Source organism: Schistocerca cancellata, chromosome 5 (genome assembly GCF_023864275.1).
Source record: "Schistocerca cancellata isolate TAMUIC-IGC-003103 chromosome 5, iqSchCanc2.1, whole genome shotgun sequence".
Lineage (NCBI taxonomy): Eukaryota > Metazoa > Arthropoda > Insecta > Orthoptera > Acrididae > Schistocerca > Schistocerca cancellata.
The window spans coordinates 650,808,494-650,831,511 of record NC_064630.1 but is presented as its reverse complement, the minus strand read 5'-3'; the positions used below and the strand labels follow the sequence as shown (position 1 = coordinate 650,831,511).

The window sequence follows — 23,018 nt, the reverse complement described above, 5'->3', positions numbered from 1 at the left end:
ATATTTGGATGAAGTGTCTGTATACATAATTAAGTTAGTAAGGAACTCTCAGAGCACGAGTTTATATTTTTCTTTCTTTTTTTTTTTTTTTTGTTACAAAAACTAAGAAGTAACGATTAGCTAGCACTGCTTGTGTAACGTCTTCGATATTTACGTCTCTAGAAGTAAAACTGTTCACCGCCACATATGACCTTAGCAATAACGCAGCTTTGCCTAGTACCAGCTTGACGGCATTACCGGTGGAGCGTTGAGGGGTGAGGCAGAGGTTTGCCGTGGTGCGCCCTCACCGCCTGCCCTGTCCCTAGCGACACGGGTAGGTTTCCGTGGCGCTAGGCCTGGCGCTGCTACTGTACAGTAGCTGTATGTGTGCCGGCTGTTGCAGAGTGCGGCGTGGCCAACCACGAGGTGCGCATCGTAGGGGGGCGGCCGACGGGCGTGAATCGCTACCCGTGGGTGGCGCGCCTCGTCTACAACGGCCGGTTCCAATGCGGCGCCTCGCTGCTCAACGGCGACTACGTGCTCACCGCCGCACACTGCGTCCGCAGGTATGCTGCACACTACACTCCGTGCCATACTTCACCAGCTCACTGTCGGGGTGCCTGGTTAACCAAATGTGGCTTCGTCTTCTGCGAAGAGCGCTACTTCATTTCATTCCTGTACTCCGTATAACGCCATGAATTTATTCGATATTCTTATCCCTTATGGTATTCAAAGCTGACAACCGAATATATTTGGCTCTGCGCACTATGCGACTTAACTTCTAAGGTCATCAGTCGCCTAGATCTTAGAACTAATGAAACCTAACTAACCTAAGGACATCACACACATCCACGACCGAAGAAGGATTCGAACCTGCGACCGTAGCGGTCGCTCGGCTCCAGACTGTAGCGCCTAGAACCGCACGGCCACTCCGGCCGGCTCCGAATATATTTGCTGAGCTGCAGTGTACATCGGCACAAGTTTTGGGCAGGTAATACAACACGCAGGTTATGCGTAAAAGCGTGCAAAAATGTAAAAGGACGTAGAGAATGCGCCACTCAACAATTTGCTGTAGGGAACCTGGGGTCGGAGAAGCCAGCTTCAGGAGATATGGAAATAAAATTGTCTAATGTTTTGTCAAGCGCCGGTCGCGGTGGCCGTGCGGTTCTAGGCGCTGCAGTCCGGAACCGCGGGACTGCTACGGTCGCAGGTTCGAATCCTGCCTCGGGCATGGATGTGTGTGATGTCCTTAGGTTAGTTAGGTTTGAGTAGTTCTAAGTTCTAGGGGACTGATGACCTAAGATGTTAAGTCCCATAGTGCTCAGAGTCATTTGAACCTTTTTTTTTTTTTTTTTTTTTTGTCAAGCATTACTGTTCCCCAGCTTATTTACAACTAACATGTGTACAAGTTTACACGTACTGTCCTGTTTATTTACATGCACGTTCTTGGCCGTCGTTGTAGGCGTCAATCTAATTGGGCCATAGATTCTACCTAGCCGTGTGTATGGCCACCTGTACTTGAGGTTCGCGCAGAGAGTTTTACCTTGCTTGTTGGAGAACGTACCCTTGGCAGTTCGTGAGATGATGTGGCTACAACATGACGGTGCACTGCCTCACTTGATTGTGGATACTCTAAACCCTCCCAATGCTGTATTTTCTAGTCGATGGATTGGAAGTGAGGTCTTACTCCATGGCCTGCGAGGTCACCTGACCTGTGTCCTCTTTGATTATTTCCTATGGGGATATCTAAAGTTACTTGTGTATTAGACACGGAGATAGAATCAGTTGCCAGAATTGTAGCTGCCTGTCGTGTGATTCGAAACATACCAAGGATATTTGTCACGGCGCGCCAGAAACTTTTTCGACGCAGTCGTACTTGAAATGACACTGATCGCCATCAGTTTCGGCATATTTGGTGAGGTACAGTACAAACGGTACGATCATTTTGTCAATAATGGTATTTGCAATTAAGTAATGTAAGTAATAAAGTACAGAGAATGTGATTTTATTCCTATTAACTCCTTAAGGTGGCTCCTGCAACCCCAGGTTCCCTACCTCAAATTGTTGAGTGGAGCATCCTCTGTGCCCTCTAAAACTTTTGCATGCTCTTACGGAAACACCCTGCATAAGACAAATTATTTTCTGTTTAGTTAAAGGATGTAACTGCTTTATACACATTTTTCATTTAATGGGATAATAAGGCACCAACGGTTCTTAATATGGAAATTCCTCTTTTTTCATGGCGTTTGAGAGGCATCGAAAGAAGATACTTGTTTTATTTACTAAACTGCCTTTTCCTGCTGCTAGTTACTTTATTTATCCCATACGCGTTTCGCCTTCTCCTGTTCTAAGGCATCATCAGTGGGATCTATCACGATACAGTTTAGTTAGTTTTAGATTATTAAACAGCTCACTTCGCGATTTTTTTTGTAAAAAAGTAATTACGATTTTCTGATCTGCATTTCCTCAAATCTGGTCTGGAGAATCGCACTACCACTTTTATCACTGCCATATCTGGCCTTCCTCACACTGTTCACCATGTTTCTCACTCTTTTTTGTGGTGTACTATTGTTCTTTTGTCACTCGATAGAACTATTTCTCCGTGCACTGTTTTTCAAAAAGTAAATATTGCGACTCCATTACGTGTTTCATCTTCTGTGGTATGTTTACCTATTTCGTGCCAACCTAACGAAGTCTATGTTCGACACTAACTTCTATTTATGATGTTTATACCGTGTGTGTGTGTATGAGTGAGAGTGAGGGGGATAGAACCCAAGAGATTTTTTTGGGGGGGCGGGGGGTTGATAAGCTGCTAGTGAGTGGTTGAAAACTTCTGTGACAGCTGATTTGGCTTTTCGTTTCATCATTTTGTGGAGGGGGTCATGGATGAGTGAGTGTAAAGATGTTGGGTTCTATTATTACTATATTGGACAGTATTATTATATTAATCCTTTTTGCGAACGTTATTCTATTATTTTATCTATTAGTGTAAATAATGAATTGCTTGGCATGTGTACTTGGTCGTTCAACAGGATTTTCCCTTCTGCTTTGGTTTTCTGTGCAAAATGGTTCAAATGGCTCTGAGCATTATGGGACTTAGCTGCTGAGGTCATCAGTCCCCTAGAACTTAGAACTACTTAAACCTAACTAACCTAAGGACATCACGGACATCCATGCCCGAGGCAGGGTTCGAACCTGCGACCGTGGCGGTCGCGCGGTTCCAGACTGTAGTGCCCTGTATGTGACAATTTTCTTGCATGGTTAGGAGGTGTTTCTATTGTTGATTCTAATTTTTTCATGTCATCTTCTCTAGTGGTTGGTTTGTGGACATTTTATCTTAGGTGTTCTGCAAATGTGGAGTGGTTTGTCCCATATTTCTAGGCTCTCGTGTGTTCTTTGTATCTACGTTAAATGTTTTACCTGTTTGTCCTATGTATGTCATTTCACAAGTGTTACACTGTAGTTGATATATACCTGCTTTCTGGTATATGTCTCTGTTTTTGTCAGTTTTGGGGTGTATTTTTGTATAGAATTGTCTGTTGTGTATGCTAAAGGAAAAGGCAATTTTATTTACAAAACACGTATTATATCCTTGCTGCGGACGATGGCCACACAAACAAACTTGTTATCGAAAGAAGAGTTTACTGAAAAGACAATTGTTATCTATATTACTAAGCGACTGTCCCAGAACACGGTACCAGTTGGAGGTTGCGTATCTAACGGCTTCGAGCGGCAACGAAAATTCGATTTGCAGTATTTCCTGTAATTATTAATCGAATTTAAATTGCTGTCGTAATCTACCCATTAAGATGTACAGTATACCCTTATGTTAAACGATTTCTAACAAACAGTACTGGTTGGTGTACCATCAACCGGCAACATACGACGAAGAAACAGTCTGTCCTGGTTGCAGGGCTGAATTTATTACTTATTTACCAATGACGAGTTTCGTCTGATTCAAGCTGATTTTCTGAATATTAGACAGAAAGCTAGGTACCCAACACTTTAGAAATAATAAATACATCTCTGCAACCAATACTGTTTCTTCATCTTGCGTTAAAATTCTAACACGGTAAGACAAATATTACAGTTAGAAACTCTTTGACTTGAAGCAGCTTAATTGACGGCACCAAATATCCAGAATACACTGGTGAGCCAAAACATTATGACTACTTGCGTATTAGCTTGTTTGTCCGTCTTTGGAAAGTAATACATAATTGGTTCTGCGAATCAGGGATCCGAAAGTCTTTTGGTAGGTTTGTGAAGGCATATGTCACTAGATGTCTACGCACAGGTCACTATAATCCTCTTCAGATAACTGTAGCACGGTTTTGGCTCCGAGACACGAACAAAAATTGTTCAAATGGCTCTGAGCACTATGGGACTCAACTGCTGAGGTCATTAGTCCCCTAGAACTTAGAACTAGTTAAACCTAACTAACCTAAGGACATCACAAACATCCATGCCCGAGGCAGGATTCGAACCTGCGACCGTAGCGGTCTTGCGGTTCCAGACTGCAGCGCCTTTAACCGCACGGCCACTTCGGCCGGCGAGACACGAACAACTATACTGCTGAAAGATGAGATAGACGTCGGAGAAGACATCAAGCATGAAGTGATGTAGGTGATTTGCAGCTCTCAGCGTGTCTTTGATTACTACCATAGGTCCCATGCAAGCGCAGGAGAATGTCTGCCATAGCATAATACTGCTCCCACCAGCGTGTCTCCCTAGCGCGCTGCGCGTTTCGAGCCGCCGTTCACATCGATGGCGGCGTCTGTAAAGACGACCATTGACCTAGTGTAGCAAAAATGTGAATCACCCGGAAAGCTAAGACGTTTCCATTTATTGACGGTCGAATCCCGATGGTCCTGTGCCCGCTGCAATCGTAACTGACGACGTCGTTGGGTCAACAACGCATGTGTGGTCTGCTGCAGAGGCCCATGTTCAACAATGTACGATGCACCGTGTGCTCCGAAACACTTGTGCGTGAACCAAAATTGTGCTCTTCCAGCAGAGATGCCACAGATCACCGTCTATCCTAGTTTACAGAGCAGACAAGCCTCCGAACCCTACTTTCTGTGAAGAGTCGTGGACGTCCAACCAATTAGCGCCTATTGGAAGTTTCACCGTCCTTCTACTTCTTTCCGTAGGTGCTCACGACAGTAGCTGTTGCATATACGACCAGCTTTGCCGTTTTCGAGATACACGTTCACAGATTTTGTGTAATAATAATCTGCCCTTTATCAAAGTCGCTTATCTCAATATGTTTCCCCTTTTGCAGCCCGTATCTTCGCTAGGGTGATCCCACGTCCGTTTACGCTCAGAATACTTATTTTTCCTACCGCGTCACGTGCCGGCAACGCCCCAGGAGGCATTCAACATAGGGGTGGACAGTGGTCATAAAGTTTTGGCTGATCAGTATATATTAATCCAGTATTTGAGACTGAGAGCACTAGCGACTACCAACGAACTTTAAACCTAATTTCAAACCTTTTCGAACCTTTTTCTCGTTATGTATTTTACGTCAAATATGTAACATATTAACATTTGAAGCTGTTTATACATGGGAGTTAGATTCTTTCAAGAAGCGAGTGATTTAATGATGGTTCACTGACGGAGGAGAGGATTGTATATCTACATATACATCTACAGTCCGCAAGCCACCTTCCACTGTGTGACAGAGGGCAACACTGTCGTTTACCCTTTACCTGGAACATCCTGTCGCCAGTGTTTCGCGGAATAAACGAATCATGGTACGCGTTCGTCCTGGCTTATATCACTCCAAATTTACCTTGAAACACGTGAGTTACTATGTGAGGAGGAACTGAGCATCCTGTTGCTGTTTGTTTCTGTCAATGAGACGGTACGACGGTCGCCAGGTGCTTGAGCATCAATGACTAACACAAAATAAAGAAATATGTCCTATGGCATTTAGGTTGATCGAAAGGTATCTGTTATTTAAAAGATGATTTGTACCACGGAATCGTCAAAAGAAAACAATGTCCTTCACACATAAGTATGGCTGATGGCGTTGGCTAGGTTACATCATGGCCTTGGCTAGTCTACATTCAAACGACATGGGATTAATTAACTAACGAAATGACACCAAGAAGAATTAGATTCCTAGACATTTATTTCATAGACATCTGTGCACATAGGAGAAAATAAACACAGCGAAAGTCTTCGTACAAAAATGACACGAAATGTATAAAGTATTAAACTGTTGGAAAGCGACGGGGAGAACTTTTGGTGTCTAAGGACAGCAGCTCTCTGGTCCTGAGATCGATGGAGAGCACTTGGCGCTCGGTCGAGATCCGAGGCAGCAGCCAAAATGGTGACCGTTCTCGCTGCAGTTGTAGGAAGTAGCGGAGATCGGCATCGTGTGACGGTTAACCTTGCGATCCAGTTAGAGTCCTTTCACAGGCGTAGTCATGATTCTTAATTTTTCGTTTCAATTCTTTTGCTATCCGGGAGTGAACAATTGTCACTGGGAATTTCGAGTAACCATGACTTGCTCGATAACTTGCTCGGTGCCCGTATTAACCCTGGTGCATTTCTAACCTCGCCATAATGCTAAGGGTAATGCAGTTATTTCTGCGACATCATTTAAAGTCACTATCTCTGGAAGCAACGCCCATTTTACATTGCCCGTCCCAATATCTTGCAGACCCACTACACGTACATTACTTATAACGGAGACAGTTTAATACTTCATGTGTTTCTTGTTACTTTTGTACTAGGACTTTCCCCATGTTTAGCTTCTCCCATGTATGTAACAGATCTTTATAAAATAAGTGTATAGTAAACGAATTCTTTTTGTTATCATTTCGACAATTGATTAATCCCATGTCATATAAATACATATTAGCAACAGCCATCAGATATATTTACATGTGAGAGACGGTTTTCTTTTAACAATACCGTGGTGCAAACCTGCTTTTAAATAAACGATAGCTACCGATCAGCTTAAAGGCCATAGGATATGTTCCTTTATTTTGAATTAATAATTGATACTCAGGCATCTGGAGACCCTTGTATTGGCCCATTAGTAGAAACAAGCAGCAGAAGGGGCTCAGCTCCTCCCCGCATAGTAAATGGCATCTTCCATCCATCATGGCCTTTTAGCGAGATATATGTGGGAGGCAGCAATACATTGGGTGAAACTTGTAGAAATTCACGCTCTCGCAATTTTAGCAGTAAAGCACAACATGACGGTTATTGTCCCTCCTGTGGCGTCTGCCAGTTGAGTTAGATAAGCACCTCCGAACGGTCCCGCCTACTGATCGAACACGTCACAAAACACTCTACTCTTCTGTAGACATGTCCGCCGCTCGTGGTCTCGCGGTAGCGTTCTCGCTTCCCGAGCACGGGGTCCCGGGTTCGATTCCCGGCGGGGTCAGGGATTTTCACCTGCCTCGAGATGACTGGGTGTTTGTGTTGTCCTCATCATTTCATCATCATCCAGGAAAGTGGCGAAATTGGACTGAGCAAAGATTGGATAATTGTACGGGTGCTGATAACCACGCAGTTGAGCGCCCCATAAACCAAACGTCATCATCTCTTCTGTAGACCTCTGCTGCCTCCGTACAAAGCAAGCATCTCAGACTCAGGAGCAATACGCAGATATCGGTCGAATGCTACGTCTTTCGTGAGTGAACCATATTTCCACAGGTTTCTATCAATGAATCTATGTCTAGCATCCGTCTTTCTTCTAATTAGCCTTATGCGGTTCTTCTGTTCCAAATCACTAGTTCCGGCGTTACAAGCTTACGTCCGGATATTTAATGGATGTGACTGATTCCAGTGACTAGTTCAGAAGTTGTGCAGTCAAACAATAACGAACTTTTCCGTCTGTTTATACGCAATATGTTCCATTTGTTAATTTTCATGGTCAGCTGACAATTCATGCACGGATCATCGGTCTTCTGAAGATATTCCTACATTTCGCTACAGTTTCCTAGTGTTTCTGCTTTTCTATAAACAAGGCCAATTTTCGCATAAAGTTTGGGGTATACCCGAAGCTGCTTTTACATCTGAAGGTTTTTCTCCGTTAACAATGACGTGTTGTTTCAGTTCATTAAATATGAAACTCAAGACTAGAGGTGCAGCACAGATTTTAAACTTTAGCCTACCGAAACATGAATCTTCCCATTGATAGTGTGTCCGGAACGCATTTGCTGTGTGACGCTGCACACGTACCTAGCTGTAGTTTTTCTACTCCATAATAAGTGGCTGCTCACGAACTTTTGTTGTCCAGCACTGAACTGACAAATGAGCTGCCACCTCGTGTTCCTTATCCGCAGATACATTCCGAGATTGTCCCTTCCATCAATATGCCATTGTACACGGCAGTTCACTTTGGTGCTGAGAAATTTCTCTGAAACGAATTACATACACTCCTGGAAATGGAAAAAAGAACACATTGACACCGGTGTGTCAGACCCACCATACTTGCTCCGGGCACTGCGAGAGGGCTGTACAAGCAATGATCACACGCACGGCACAGCGGACACACCAGGAACCGCGGTGTTTGCCGTCGAATGGCGCTAGCTGCGCAGCATTTGTGCACCACCGCCGTCAGTGTCAGCCAGTTTGCCGTGGCATACGGAGCTCCATCACAGTCTTTAACGCTGGTAGCATGCCGCGACAGCGTGGACGTGAACCGTATGTGCAGTTGACGGACTTTGAGCGAGGGCGTATAGTGGGCATGCGGGAGGCCGGGTGGACGTACCGCCGAATTGCTCAACACGTGGGGCGTGAGGTCTCCACAGTACATCGATGTTGTCGCCAGTGGTCGGCGGAAGGTGCACGTGCCCGTCGACCTGGGACCGGACTGCAGCGACGCACGGATGCATGCCAAGGCCGTAGGATCCTACACAGTGCCGTAGGGGACCGCACCGCCACTTCCCAGCAAATTAGGGACACTGTTGCTCCTGGGGTATCGGCGAGGACCATTCGCAACCGTCTCCATGAAGCTGGGCTACGGTCCCGCACACCGTTAGGCCATCTTCCACTCACGCCCCAACATCGTGCAGCCCACCTCCAGTGGTGTCGCGACAGGCGTGAATGGAGGGACGAATGGAGACGTGTCGTCTTCAGCGATGAGAGTCGCTTCTGCCTTGGTGCCAATGATGGTCGTATGCGTGTTTGGCGCCGTGCAGGTGAGCGCCACAATCAGGACTGCATACGACCGAGGCACACAGGGCCAACACCCGGCATCATGGTGTGGGGAGCGATCTCCTACACTGGCCGTACACCACTGGTGATCGTCGAGGGGACACTGAATAGTGCACGGTACATCCAAACCGTCATCGAACCCATCGTTCCACCATTCCTAGACCGGCAAGGGAACTTGCTGTTCCAACAGGACAATGCACCTCCGCATGTATCCCGTGCCACCCAACGTGCTCTAGAAGGTGTAAGTCAACTACCCTGGCCAGCAAGATCTCCGGATCTGTCCCCCATTGAGCATGTTTGGGACTGGATGAAGCGTCGTCTCACGCGGTCTGCACGTCCAGCACGAACGCTGGTCCAACTGAGGCGCCAGGTGGAAATGGCATGGCAAGCCGTTCCACAGGACTACAACCAGCATCTCTACGATCGTTTCCATGGGAGAATAGCAGCCTGCATTGCTGCGAAATGTGGATATACACTGTACTAGTGCCGACATTGTGCACGCTCTGTTGCCTGTGTCTATGTGCCTGTGGTTCTGTCAGTGTGATCATGCGATGTATCTGACCCCAGGAATGTGTCAATAAAGTTTCCCCTTCCTGGGACAATGAATTCACGGTGTTCTTATTTCAATTTCCAGGAGTGTATGACATGTGAAAAATCCGACTCCAATGCGACCTGGGAGATGGGCTGTGCTTCACAATGAGCGTAAATGACCTAGCCGTGGTCTAATGCGATAATGTTGCGCATTGACTACATCATAAACGTTCGCATTCATGCGTAGTGGGCCTTGAGTGGAAAACTCAACCTTTAGAAGTTCCAAACCTCTAATTTTTCAAGAGAATAAAAAAAGTATCTCCTTCTGCACATTACTCACTTGCACAAAAAAAAAAAAAAAAAAAAAAGATCCCATGGCAGAGAATTATGCTCTTCACCTCTACACTGTAAAGAAATATGTTTACAGATTAGAGAATAAATTATTCATGAAAAATGTCCTTGGTGCCACACGAGGCAACTGACTAGTTATATGTGCCAATAAAAATATTTTTGTTTCAGGTGACATTAATACCGGGCTCTACGTTTTATTTATGATAATACAAACACTGAAAAACAGTAGTAATATGTTCACTAGTAGAAATGTAGTCAATAAAAACTATTTCTTATTCCTTTTAAATTTTTACAAGAGAATAATAAAATTAAATTCAAGGAAAAAATATGATGTTAACTTCTGTTCCTTACACAATACTATTCCTGGGATCAGATGCTGCAAAGTTTACTATAGAATTCCCGGCTCTGCCAAGGAAGAAATAACAACTCCTACAACAGATTTCTCTGTTTGCTAACTGATAAACAATGCTGGCGTGGCGGACATCAGCCATGGTCTTACCACATTTGAATACACTGACATTTTCCACATGGTTCAAATGGCTCTGAGCACTATGGGACTTAACATCGGAGGTCATCAGTCCCCTAGAACTTAGAACTACTTAAACCTAACTAAGCTAAGGAGATCACACACATACATGCCCGAGGCAGGATTCTAACCTGTGACCGTAGCAGTCACGCGGTTCCGGACTCAAGCGCCTAGTACCGCTCGTCCACCGCGGCCGGCCTGACATTTTTCTTTTCTTCTGTTTCAAACTAAGAATTTTTGATAAATATTTCAGATGGATCGATATGACACACTTTGATCACACTGCTTTCAATTTCTACTCTCCTTTTGAAACCCAAATTATTTCCTTCCATTACAAAGATGTTTTATTGATAGCTGGCTGCAGTGGCCGTGCGGTTCTAGGCGCTTCAGTCCGGAAACGCGCGACTGCTACGGTCGCAGGTTCGAATCCTGCCTCGGGCATGTATGTGTGTGATGTCCTTAGTGCTCAGAGCCATTTGAACCATTTTTGTTTTTTTGATACAAACAAAAGCTTACATGCACTCTGCTTACCAAACAAACTAAATGAAGGATATCTTGACTCATGGCACTTAAAACTCCAGAACTGCTTGGGACGAAGACCATGAGTAATGAATGTTTGAAACATTTTCTCTATGAGTCGCGGCTTATAACAAGTCTATAATCATGCAACAGAGTGCCGAGAACATAACAGCACTGTAAACGCCTTATGTGAAAAAATGGCACAACGATTGGTACTTCAGTTCTCCAAATATTTCAATAAAAACAAAACGGTAATAAAATGGCTGATGAGTCTTGCGCGCACACACACACACACACACACACACACACACACACACACACACACAAAGTTTCCACACATTGTCGCCAAAGGTGTTCTGTAACTGCCTGCACACGATTGAAATAACTGTTTTCTTCGGTTTCCCTTTTCGTGCGAAGAACATGGGTTTCCATTTGTTGTTTCAAACTAACATCACGAATGAAGTCTTGGCCATTATCACCATGCAAAAGACCTTAAAGCTAAATAATGATGACAGTTCTGGGAAATTATGTTTGCACCAAAGCTGTTCGATAAAAGTTGCTAGTGTGAATCGCGTTCGTGCTTGTACGAAACAATACACAAAATAATTAACAGAAAGGGGCAGTGTGTCAGCAGGAGAAACATTGATCTTACTTTATAATTTCACTCAGTTTTCAGGATGCGCAACAGCTGATTCTGGTAATTGGTATCTTCGTCTCTACATAGTGATATGAAGATGGCCCAATGTGGCAGAAACCAAACATTACAACAAAAATATGTGCTTTGTACATGAAACAATAGAATTAAGTTATTTTTCGACAAGAACATAGTATATTCAGTAAGAGACAAATATCTGTTGTCAAGAGTAGTTACACTTTTTAATTTTTGTTTGAAAATTCGTAAAGCCTTGCTCTTGATGAGAATCATGCAACGAATGTTTGCTGAGACATGGCTACAGAGATTTATCTGTTGGTGTCACGTATTCTGCAGACTGAAGCGGTCAAAGATCCGCATCTTCCTGGGTGACCATGACCAGACGTCGACAACGGAGACGCCGGCCATAATGCGCGCGGTCTCCTCGGTGATCCGACACCGAAACTTCGAAGACAACACATGGAACCACGACATCGCGTTGCTGCGCCTACGCAAACCCGTCAACTTCAGCAAGCGCATCCGGCCCGTCTGTCTGCCGCCCAAAGGTAGGGTTGAGCGCAGAGAAGGTAACCAGCAATTTTCTACACTCATAATTCATGCAAGCTGCGACGAGCAATAGCCGTAAACCTCAGAATCAACTATAAATTCAAAACTCAACAGCAGAAAATGGCTACTTCTGAACTGTTCGATCGTTTCCAGCTAAGATTACAGAACGAAATATTAGTACCTCCCTTAAAAGGACAAATTGGTCGCTTTTGAACGCAGAACTGGTAACAAGCGTTCACCGAGCAAGGTGGAGCAGTGGTTAGCACACTGGACTCGCATTTGGTCTCAAGCGACGGTTCAAACGCGTGACCAGCAGTCCTGATTTAGGTTTTCTGTGATTTGCCTAAATCGCTTCAGGCAAATGCTGGGATGGTTCCTTTCAAAGGGCACGGCCGATTTCGTCCAAACCCTTTCCTTATTCGATGGGAGCGATAACCACGTTGTTTGGTCCCGTCCCCCAAATCAACCAACCAACAAGTGTTCACATGACCCTTCATTGCTTAGGGTAGGTCATGGGAGTGAAGTGTGTACACTATTTGATCAAAATTACCCGAACATTCGTATGTAGCGCTGAAGTGGACACTAGATGCCACGAGAGGCGAACCCAGCAGTACTAAAGGAAGCCAGGAATATTGTGCTGTCAGTAGGGAATCAATAACGGCAGAAGGGGTTGGTCAGGAGGGTTCAGTGACTTCGAACTTGGACTAGTCATTGACTGTCACCTGAGTAACAAATGCATCAGGAACATTGCAACCAATCTAAAGCTGTTGTGATTATGAAGTGGAAACGCGAAGAAATAACGACGACTAAACCTAGACTAGGCATATACTGACGATCAGGGACGATCGAAAATTGTGGAGAGTGTTTGTAAAAATTCGCATGAAATTAATGGAAAGAGTCATTCGTGAATTCCAAATGCTACAGCAGTCCAGCTAGCAGAATCACTATACATAGGTCGTTAAAAATAATGAGGTACAATAGTCGATCAGTTCCTCATAAGTCACACACATCTCTGTAGTCTATGCTACACGCCGTTTGATCTGGTGTAAAAAGCGACGCTACTGAAGAGTGGATGACTCGAAATGAGGGATTTAGAGTGATGAATCACGCTGGACCCTGTGCCAATCCGATGGAAAGATTTGGGTTTGCCGGATGCTACAATATATGGTTGTTTCTTTGGTTATAGTCTGGTCCCATTATTTCGTTTAAGAAAACTCTAAATGCGTAGGAGTATGAACGCATTTTATAGCGTTGTGTGCTGCCGACAGTAGTGGAACAGTTCGGAGACTGTGGTCCTATCAGCATGACAGTGCACCCTGTCATAAATCAGCTTCACATGGAGACGTGAAAAAGAATGGACAAAGGGAGATATAGTGATGGACGTGCCCATTACCGCATTGGCAGTTTAGCTGTCCTATTTGTTCGTGTATCAACATTTACTGTCAAATTTGTCTGTAACGAACGGTGTACCACACGCAACCATGGAGCACGGCGTAAGAACAGTGATCGTCAGAGATCCTAACCAATATGAATCAGAGAGGGGTATCATGCCTAATCACTGACAACCTGTTTGAACCCCTACAGCCGGCCGCGGTGGTTTAGCGGTTCTAGGCGCTCAGTCCGGAACTGCGCGACTGCTACGGTCGCAGGTTCGAATTCTGCCTCGGGCATGGATGTGTGTTATGCCCTTAGGTTAGTTAGGTTTAAGTAGTTCTAAGTTCTAGGGGACTGATGACCACAGATGTTAAGTCCCATAGTGCTCAGAGCCATTTGAACCCCTACAAGAACTGCTGCCGTCGGAGAGTGCGTGCCCATCTCAGCCGCTTTCCGAGCGACAATTACGAAGGGATCAGCATGTTACTGACATTTGAAGTTTACCTCGTAAAAGGCCAGGGCTCATAGCGACACACAGACCCGCACTCTTCAACGGGCCAAAATATACAGATACTGGACAGTAGGTGACTACAGGCGTGCAGCGTGTTACGACGAAACACTTTTTTGCCTCTTCTCGTATGATATGTTACTATTGTGACGAACAGTCAGGCACTCTATCGCACATCGATTCGCCTACTAGATTGCCTGATCTCAATTCCACAGGAAATGTCGGATAGTCTTTGGAACAGTTAGTGGCACGTTGCAATCAACATCCCCACAGTTTCGTAGCTCCAACAGATCTCATCATCAAAGAGCATCTTCAGCTAAATATTGGCATTCCTGAAGAATCTTATAGCCAGTGGCCTTGCTGTAGTGGTAATACCGGTTTCCGTCACATAAACGAAGTTAAGCACTGTCGCGCTTGGTTAGCACTTGGATGCGTCACCAGTCGGGTTTGCCGACTGCTGTTGGCGAGCGGGCTGCACTCGGCCCTCGTGAGGCCAATTGAGGAGCTACCAGACTGAGAAGTAGCGGCTCCGGTCACGAAAACTGACAATGGCCAGGAGAGCAGTGTGCGTATTAGCATCCAGTGACGCCTATAGGCTGAGGATGACACGGGGGGCGGGAGGTACCTTCAAGGCCTGTTCGGTCGGAGTTAGGAGTATCTTACGCAATCTGTCCTTTCCTAACTGACGCCGTTTGAAGTTTAGAGGCGGTATTGCACGGTAAAAAACTGTTGTCAACTGAAGGTGACCAATTTTTGTCTGGTATCCTTTTTTTAACTTACTGAATAAACATCTGTGTAAAGTTAAGTTTCTCAAACCCAGACGTATAGGTCTCGCTTTGATACGTGTTTTGTCTTTTAAACAATTCTTAGGCGCTTTTCTTCGTTTCCTTCTGTATGTGACATACACTCCTGGAAATGGAAAAAAGAACACATTGACACCGGTGTGTCAGACCCACCATACTTGCTCCGGACACTGCGAGAGGGCTGTACAAGCAATGATCACACGCACGGCACAGCGAACACACCAGGAACCGCGGTGTTGGCCGTCGAATGGCGCTAGCTGCGCAGCATTTGTGCACCGCCGCCGTCAGTGTCAGCCAGTTTGCCGTGGCATACGGAGCTCCATCGCAGTCTTTAACACTGGTAGCATGCCGCGACAGCGTGGACGTGAACCGTATGTGCAGTTGACGGACTTTGAGCGAGGGCGTATAGTGGGCATGCGGGAGGCCGGGTGGACGTACCGCCGAATTGCTCAACACGTGGGGCGTGAGGTCTCCACAGCACATCGATGTTGTCGCCAGTGGTCGGCGGAAGGTGCACGTGCCTGTCGACCTGGGACCGGACCGCAGCGACGCACAGATGCACGCCAAGACCGTAGGATCCTACGCAGTGCCGTAGGGGACCGCACCGCCACTTCCCAGCAAATTAGGGACACTGTTGCTTCTGGGGTATCGGCGAGGACCATTCGCAACCGTCTCCATGAAGCTGGGCTACGGTCCCGCACACCGTTAGGCCGTCTTCCGCTCACGCCCCAACATCGTGCAGCCCGCCTCCAGTGGTGTCGCGACAGGCGTGAATGGAGGGACGAATGGAGACGTGTCGTCTTCAGCGATGAGAGTCGCTTCTGCCTTGGTGCCAATGATGGTCGTATGCGTGTTTGGCGCCGTGCAGGTGAGCGCCACAATCAGGACTGCATACGACCGAGGCACACAGGGCCAACACCCGGCATCATGGTGTGGGGAGCGATCTCCTACACTGGCCGTACACCACTGGTGATCGTCGAGGGGACACTGAATAGTGCACGGTACATCCAAACCGTCATCGAACCCATCGTTCTACCATTCCTAGACCGGCAAGGGAACTTGCTGTTCCAACAGGACAATGCACGTCCGCATGTATCCCGTGCCACCCAACGTGCTTTAGAAGGTGTAAGTCAACTACCCTGGCCAGCAAGATCTCCGGATCTGTCCCCCATTGAGCATGTTTGGGACTGGATGAAGCGTCGTCTCACGCGGTCTGCACGTCCAGCACGAACGCTGGTCCAACTGAGGCGCCAGGTGGAAATGGCATGGCAAGCCGTTCCACAGGACTACATCCAGCATCTCTACGATCGTCTCCATGGGAGAATAGCAGCCTGCATTGCTGCGAAAGGTGAATATACACTGTACTAGTGCCGACATTGTGCATGCTCTGTTGCCTGTGTCTATGTGCCTGTGGTTCTGTCAGTGTGATCATGTGATGTATCTGACCCCAGGAATGTGTCAATAAAGTTTCCCCTTCCTGGGACAATGAATTCACGGTGTTCTTATTTCAATTTCCAGGAGTGTATATCACTTTAGATGCCAAATGCGGCCGGCCGGGGTGGCCGAGCTGTTCTAGGCGCTACAGTCTGGAACCGCGCGACCGCTACGGTCGCAGGTTCGAACCCTGCCTCGGGCATGGATGTGTGTGATGTCCTTAGGTTAGTTAGGTTTAAGTAGTTCTAAGTTCTAGGGGACTGATGACCACAGATGTTAAGTCCCATAGTGCTCAGAGCCATTTGAACCATTTTTGCCAAATGCGTGGAAAATATTTTTTATGCGACATACTTACAGAGTCACTTATGCGCTGACATTTCGTAAACTTATAGCAGTTTCGCATTTCCTTTCTCTTGAATCTCATTTTCATAGCGCCATATTAAGAGCCTCCTCTGCTGTAGTCAACATTTCACAAATGAAAACCTGAAAAATCTGGGTGAAACTCGAAATAAAGTGGCTGAAGAAAGTGACAACTGCAGCGTACTTACCACTCAGAGAACCCTTGGGAGAAAATGTTTCTGAGTGATGGACATAAGTACCTTTCTTTCTCCGTTCAGAGGCGGTTGAAGCGCAATAAACAGGAAAACATGTGAAAGTAGGAAACCTAGTGGCTGGGCGACATTATCCGGAGGACTAGCTCTCACTTCTGAATGGGCCGCCGACGACATTTGACTCTCGGCTGTTTGTGACGTTCGCTTTGGTGAACGCATTCTTGTACCATTCAAAGTTGCCCTAACATTTTGTCACTAGTTCTCAACTTTTGGTATTCTAATGAGATTGGCTTCAAAATATTCCTCATATCAAATATTAGGAATGTGAAATAAAGAGACAGTCGAGATACTTCATTTTGTCAGGATAGGCTAGTCCACCTCCTTAGCTAAGTGGTTAGTGCGTGAGACTGCCATGCGGCAGACCCAGGTTCGATTTCCGGCCGCGTCGGAGATTTTCTCCGCTAGGGGACTGGGTGTTGGCTTATCCTCATTATCATTTCATCATCGTCGACATGCCAGTCACCCAATTTGGCGTCAACTGAAAAGACTTGCAACGCGGCGGCAACCTTCCCCGGCTGGGGACTCCCGGCCGTCAATGCCATACTCTCATTTCATTTTATTTCGAAAGTGGCTTACATGATTGTTTAAGATGGTTGTTTAACTAATTTTTGCAGAGTCGAGAATCATTGGCATGAGCCAATCTTCCAACGTTCTATTAAGACGATACGATTTTTCAGAAATATGACACGAGACCACAGAGAAAACGATTTAAATTCATTATTTAATTTACTACTTCGATTCTCAAATCAGTAGTTACTTTATTACTTTTTCAACAGTTAATCTCAGTTTGAAGTACTAGGAGGAAATGGAGAATTCTGTTCAATATATCGAAATATTCACGACTAAAAAGCCTTACTTGAAACCAGCGTGTTCCAGTAGTTAGGAAATACTCCAGACTCCAGTACTGTATAGTACTTTCCCCGTATGTTAGTAAACTAAATAAAAATCAAAACTATACATGATAAAAAAGTGAAAATATACAACTGCAAAAGCAATGATAAATGAAGGTGGAACAGTTCTAGAACCTTGCGTTCCCAAATGCATCACAAAATTTCACGCTGGTGACACTGACATGAAGTCATATCGAAAACGAAACACGCAAACTGTATTCATTTTTTGCAGAACATTTCCTAATCGCGCACAGATGTCCTGCTTTGCAATGGCTGCATTTAATTACGACAGTGCACTCGCGTTCTGGAAGAATGTCGTTAAAGATCACAGCTGGGAGTTTTGATTTAGGCTTTTTGTGGTGTTCCTAGATCATTTCAGGTGACTGTCGGGAGGAGATAATAAAACCCTAAATATCCTGTTTCTAAGGTGTTTCTACTGGTCATGCGCAGGAACTTTATAATACCACATTCGACTCGATACTTTATGTCAAAAGCAGTTCCTAAAATTGTATCTATATTTTGTTAACCTCGTGGTATTAGTCATACTGACTGTATCTGAAGGTATTGACTGATTTTTATGTAATTTTAATCTTTTCTTTAACACAAAAGGTCTTAATTAGAACATAAGATGAAATATGAAAATTATGATATGTTTGCTGGGACGGATTTGAGTTTACAATCAGATTCAAACATTGGTTCCATTAATATAATCTTTAATGCAAATGCTCTCATTTACTAAACATGCGAAATTTGAGAATAATGTTATGTTTGCATGCACCAGCTTTAGCATCATTTCAAACACAGATATAAGCATTAAATTACAAATATTCCAGACTGTTGTCATATGCACTGTACAAAAGCAATGTCATTTGTGCTCGGGCCAGTCTGTGTATTCTCAGCTTGTAAGAAATTCTAAGTGCTGGGACTCCTTTTGAGGTGAGCTGGAAAGTAACTCAGAATAAGAAAAGTGTCTTGAGAAATATATTTTAATAAAGTTATAGAGGCCTTCCCTAGCTACATTTTGTTCACATACGTTTAACTATTCGAACTAGTTTTCCTGCCCAGTGGTTACATACTTAACATTACTGATACATATTGATGAAATTTGTTATGTTTTTTCTACACTTCAAATGGTACGTAGTTTTTAGTATTGCACTTGTTTCCTGTTTTCTGCACTAACGCTGCTTATAAGAATAGTCATAAAGTTTAAATTATATCCTTGGGAACAAATCAAGCTCAAAACTGATGATGACATTATTCGTGAACTATATATTCGCCGTTCGATACGACACATTTTTTCCCGATGTTGAATGACCTCGCAGCTATCTCGGACATAGCAGTCTGCATTTTCGGTATTCAGCAACGTTCAGTCTCGAAAATCAACACATCGTCAATCTGAAAATGCCTGACAGACAGTGTTTTTTTTTTGTATGAGTGTGGAGTGTCAGTAGAACAGTTAAGTGCACACGTAAGATGCTATAGTGCGACATATGGCGACCACCTACAGAGAAGGGAAGCTCCCCAGAACAACACGGGAATTTTGTGGAAATGACAACGTCGCACAACAGAAACACCTCATTGAATGACCCAATCAAGCATGAAAGTATGGGTACCACGTCACACATGGATGTATTAATGGGAAGAGGTATCATCTATCTATAACAGAAAAGAGTGGTCGTTGTAAATATCAGGTTTATTATGGAAAAGCGTCAACATATGAATTACCCATTGAGATAAGCAAATGAACATTTAATAAACAGAAAAAGGCTACTAATTGTGAAATATAACCCTGGAAAAGGTGTGTGAGCATGATAAAAGCACAATTATGAGAATAATTTGCGGAAAGAAATAGCTCGGAAAAATAGGTATGAAAGCTAGGAAGATCGTCAAAATGCATGATGGAAGCAACCAGCTGGGTGCAAAACGTTAAAATTGCGCAATTAGCTCCTGATGGGGGTTAAGTATCATTGTGTCCCTACCGAATAGGTGCGGCAATGCCGACCTATTCTTACTACACACATACGGTTCTGCGTGACGATGCTTTGCTGAGTGTATTTATATGTTTTTACTACGCCATTGCAGCTTTATCACATTAGGACATGGTGTAGAACAGGTACGCTTTACTTTATTTTATCTGTACATTCCCAGTTTGTATTAGAGTATATTGTGATATAAAATACTGGGTTGTTTTGATAGATAGACTGCCCAGCAGTTGTATATTTTTATATTGTAGATCTGAAGATGGTCATTACAGACTGAAACCGGTCATCGTCGAAGGACTCTATATTGTGATCAAAGACTGGAATAAAAAACATTTGACACACATACAGCATGAATGTGGAAGTCAGCAGCAGCGATGGCTAGAGATTCCGAGTCCAGCTCAGCCTCTATACTGAGTACTAAAAGAGACATCCTTCTATACGGCTGCAAGATTCGTCTCATCAGTCTCCCATCAGCAAGTCTTCCCCTTCAGTCCCCCAGCAGCAAGTGATTCTCTATCTTAACGCTTTGAAATTTAGCAGTTTTTCCCAGAGCAGGAACCTCGCCGGCCAATATCAGTAAGCACTGTGAATTTCTTCAGTAATAATTTTGTAAAAATGCAGAAGAAACTCCTACTCCTGCGGATTTTGCTGTAAGTAACCAGCGTGAGGAGGAAGCTAGAAAATATTCCCCACTCCTTGATACCATTTTAAAGCTGATAACAGAAAGGCTTTCACCTAGACATGCATGAGAAAGCGTGCACGCTACAGAAATAAACACTGTGCACCAATAAGAAACCATGTCACAAAACTTTGAAACCAAGGTTCTTCCGTGGCACGCCTGCTGAGGCAAACGGCGGTTCTCACGCTGTTCCATCTCTGGAAGGCTGCACCTGGCTCAGATTTTTATTTTTTCTAAAAGTATTCTTCCCTGTGTCCTGAACAATACTATTTTTTGGCAGACAGCTGTCCTCTTTACCACACGGAGTGCGGGAGTAGGCAAAGCGAATTCCGCTTTCGACAACATGTACTGAAGCCAGACTCAGCCCTGAATACGGTTATGGCTTCTCCTGGTCCTTTTACGTAAACTTCTATGTCGGCCCAGCCAACATGGAAGCTTTCAACTATACAAAAAAATAACAAGTTCCTCGCCATAATAACATAAAGGTAGAGAAGAAGCAATCAGCTGGGCAATCACTGGTGGCGCTGAATACTGTCTGCAGTTACGATGCAGCATGAAGGGTCGACTAGATTCAGGTGATTTTTTCCACCGTGTACAAACTATAAGGACTGATCAATCAGAGGATACGGAACAAAAAAAAAAAGGTCCAACGAACCTATGTCCGGAAATGCGTGTTTTCCATGCTAGGGACTATTTATTCAATCATACATTGTTACAGACACTGCGGTCTAATAGGCGCTTATCACGCAGCCACAGTTACAGTATGTGCTGATAACGTTTTCCATGCGCCTCATCGCATGCTTGTACGCGCCATAGCATGTTCTGTGTCACACATTCACATCGGTGAGGCATGAATACGCTGCTCGTCTCCACATCTGAAATGGGCTCTGCATACACGATACTTTTGAGATGGCCCCATAATCAAAAATCATACGAATTGAGATTCTGTGAACGAGCAGGTCATGCAATGGACCCTCTCGTGCAATAAATCGGTCAGGGAAGACATGATTGAGAGGCGTCCGGACGTGGAGAAGTGGGCTGCAGCCATATAAACCTTCGAATCATCAATGGCACTTCTTCCAGCAGGGGAGACAGTAACCCGCAAGAAACGCTGATACTTCCGGTATGTTAGACGGCTTAGAAGGAAGACTGGTCCCAAAATACTGTCGCCAATTATCCCGGCCCACATATTCCAGCTGCACCGAAGCTGATGATTTGCTGTCACCATACCGTGTGGGTTCTGCATACTGTCCCACAGATAACTTGTGAAAGTTGAAAATACCACTCCACGTAATGGTGGCCTCATCTGTGAATAGGACGGACGACACAAATCCCGGAATCGTGGTTGCCTGGTGAAGAAGCCAGTGACAAAACGCTCCCGATGTGGAAAGTCTGTCGCTAGTAACCCCTGCACACGCTGTAAGTGATAAGGATGGTAACGATTGTCATGGAGAATGTTCCACATGTCGTCTGGCTTAGCCTGTTCTGCTGAGCCAACTGCCTGGTACTGACACAGCGGCCACCTTTCAAAGTGTTAATCACATTTTCCTCCAAGTCTGATGTCCGAACATTTCGGTTATGTTCTTCAAGATTTTCTGCTTCTTTGAACGAACCTGTCCCAGATAAATCACATTGCGAACATTGAATGCGGTGGTTGTTGTCGGCTGCGATAGATATCCTGATACAACCTTACCGCCCGCCACCTTTCGCCACTAGCCTTTCCGTACGTAAACATCATGTCGGCAAGCTCTCGATTCGAATACGGAACCACTGTGTACAACGCTCTAGCACATCCAATACAAGTTGAATCAGCAAGAGAAGTGAATCGGACAAACATCACCAATTACTATGACAGGAGAGGGTGAGGAACAGTACCACTCTCTAGAAGGAAAACACACATACTGTAACTGTGGCTGCGTGGTACTGCCCGTATTATACCGCAGTCTCTGTAGCAAAGTATAATTGAATAAATGGTCTCTAGCACGGAAACCATGCAATTCCAGACATACATTCTTAGACCTTTTTTGTTCCGTATCCCAGGTGGAGGTTCGAGTCCTCCCTCGGGCATGGGTGTGTGTGTTTGTCCTTAGGATAATTTAGGTTAAGTAGTGTGTAACCTTAGGGGCTGATGACCTTAGCAGTTAAGTCCCGTAAGATTTCACACACATTTGAACATTTTGTTCCGTATCCTCTCATCGATCAACCCCAAGAGTTTGTACACGGCGGACGAATTCACCCTGTATAATATCATGAAATATGTTTCGAGACAATTTTGGGGAAAAGTTGCCACATAACACGAAGAATGGACGGTAGTTACTGGGTCGCATGTCAGGAGAAACAGGGTGTCAGCCAAAGCATGACAGTCCGTAGAAACAGTATGAGTAACTGTGCCTTGTGCAGAATGAGCTGGGGCACTGTCATGAGGCGAAAATACCTCCTTTGGATAGCTGTTCACA

At 44.8% G+C, this 23,018-nt stretch overlaps 1 protein-coding gene across 1 annotated transcript in view; it reads left to right on the top strand.

Moving 5' to 3' along the window:
- The window catches only part of LOC126187890 (trypsin-1-like), a 121,868-nt gene that overhangs the window by 79,271 nt on the left and 19,579 nt on the right, over nt 1-23,018 (top strand). The window contains exons 3-4 of the mRNA XM_049929238.1: nt 383-545; nt 12,072-12,280. Coding sequence (XP_049785195.1) covers nt 383-545; nt 12,072-12,280 — 372 coding nt within the window. The remainder of the gene's footprint in view (nt 1-382; nt 546-12,071; nt 12,281-23,018) is intronic.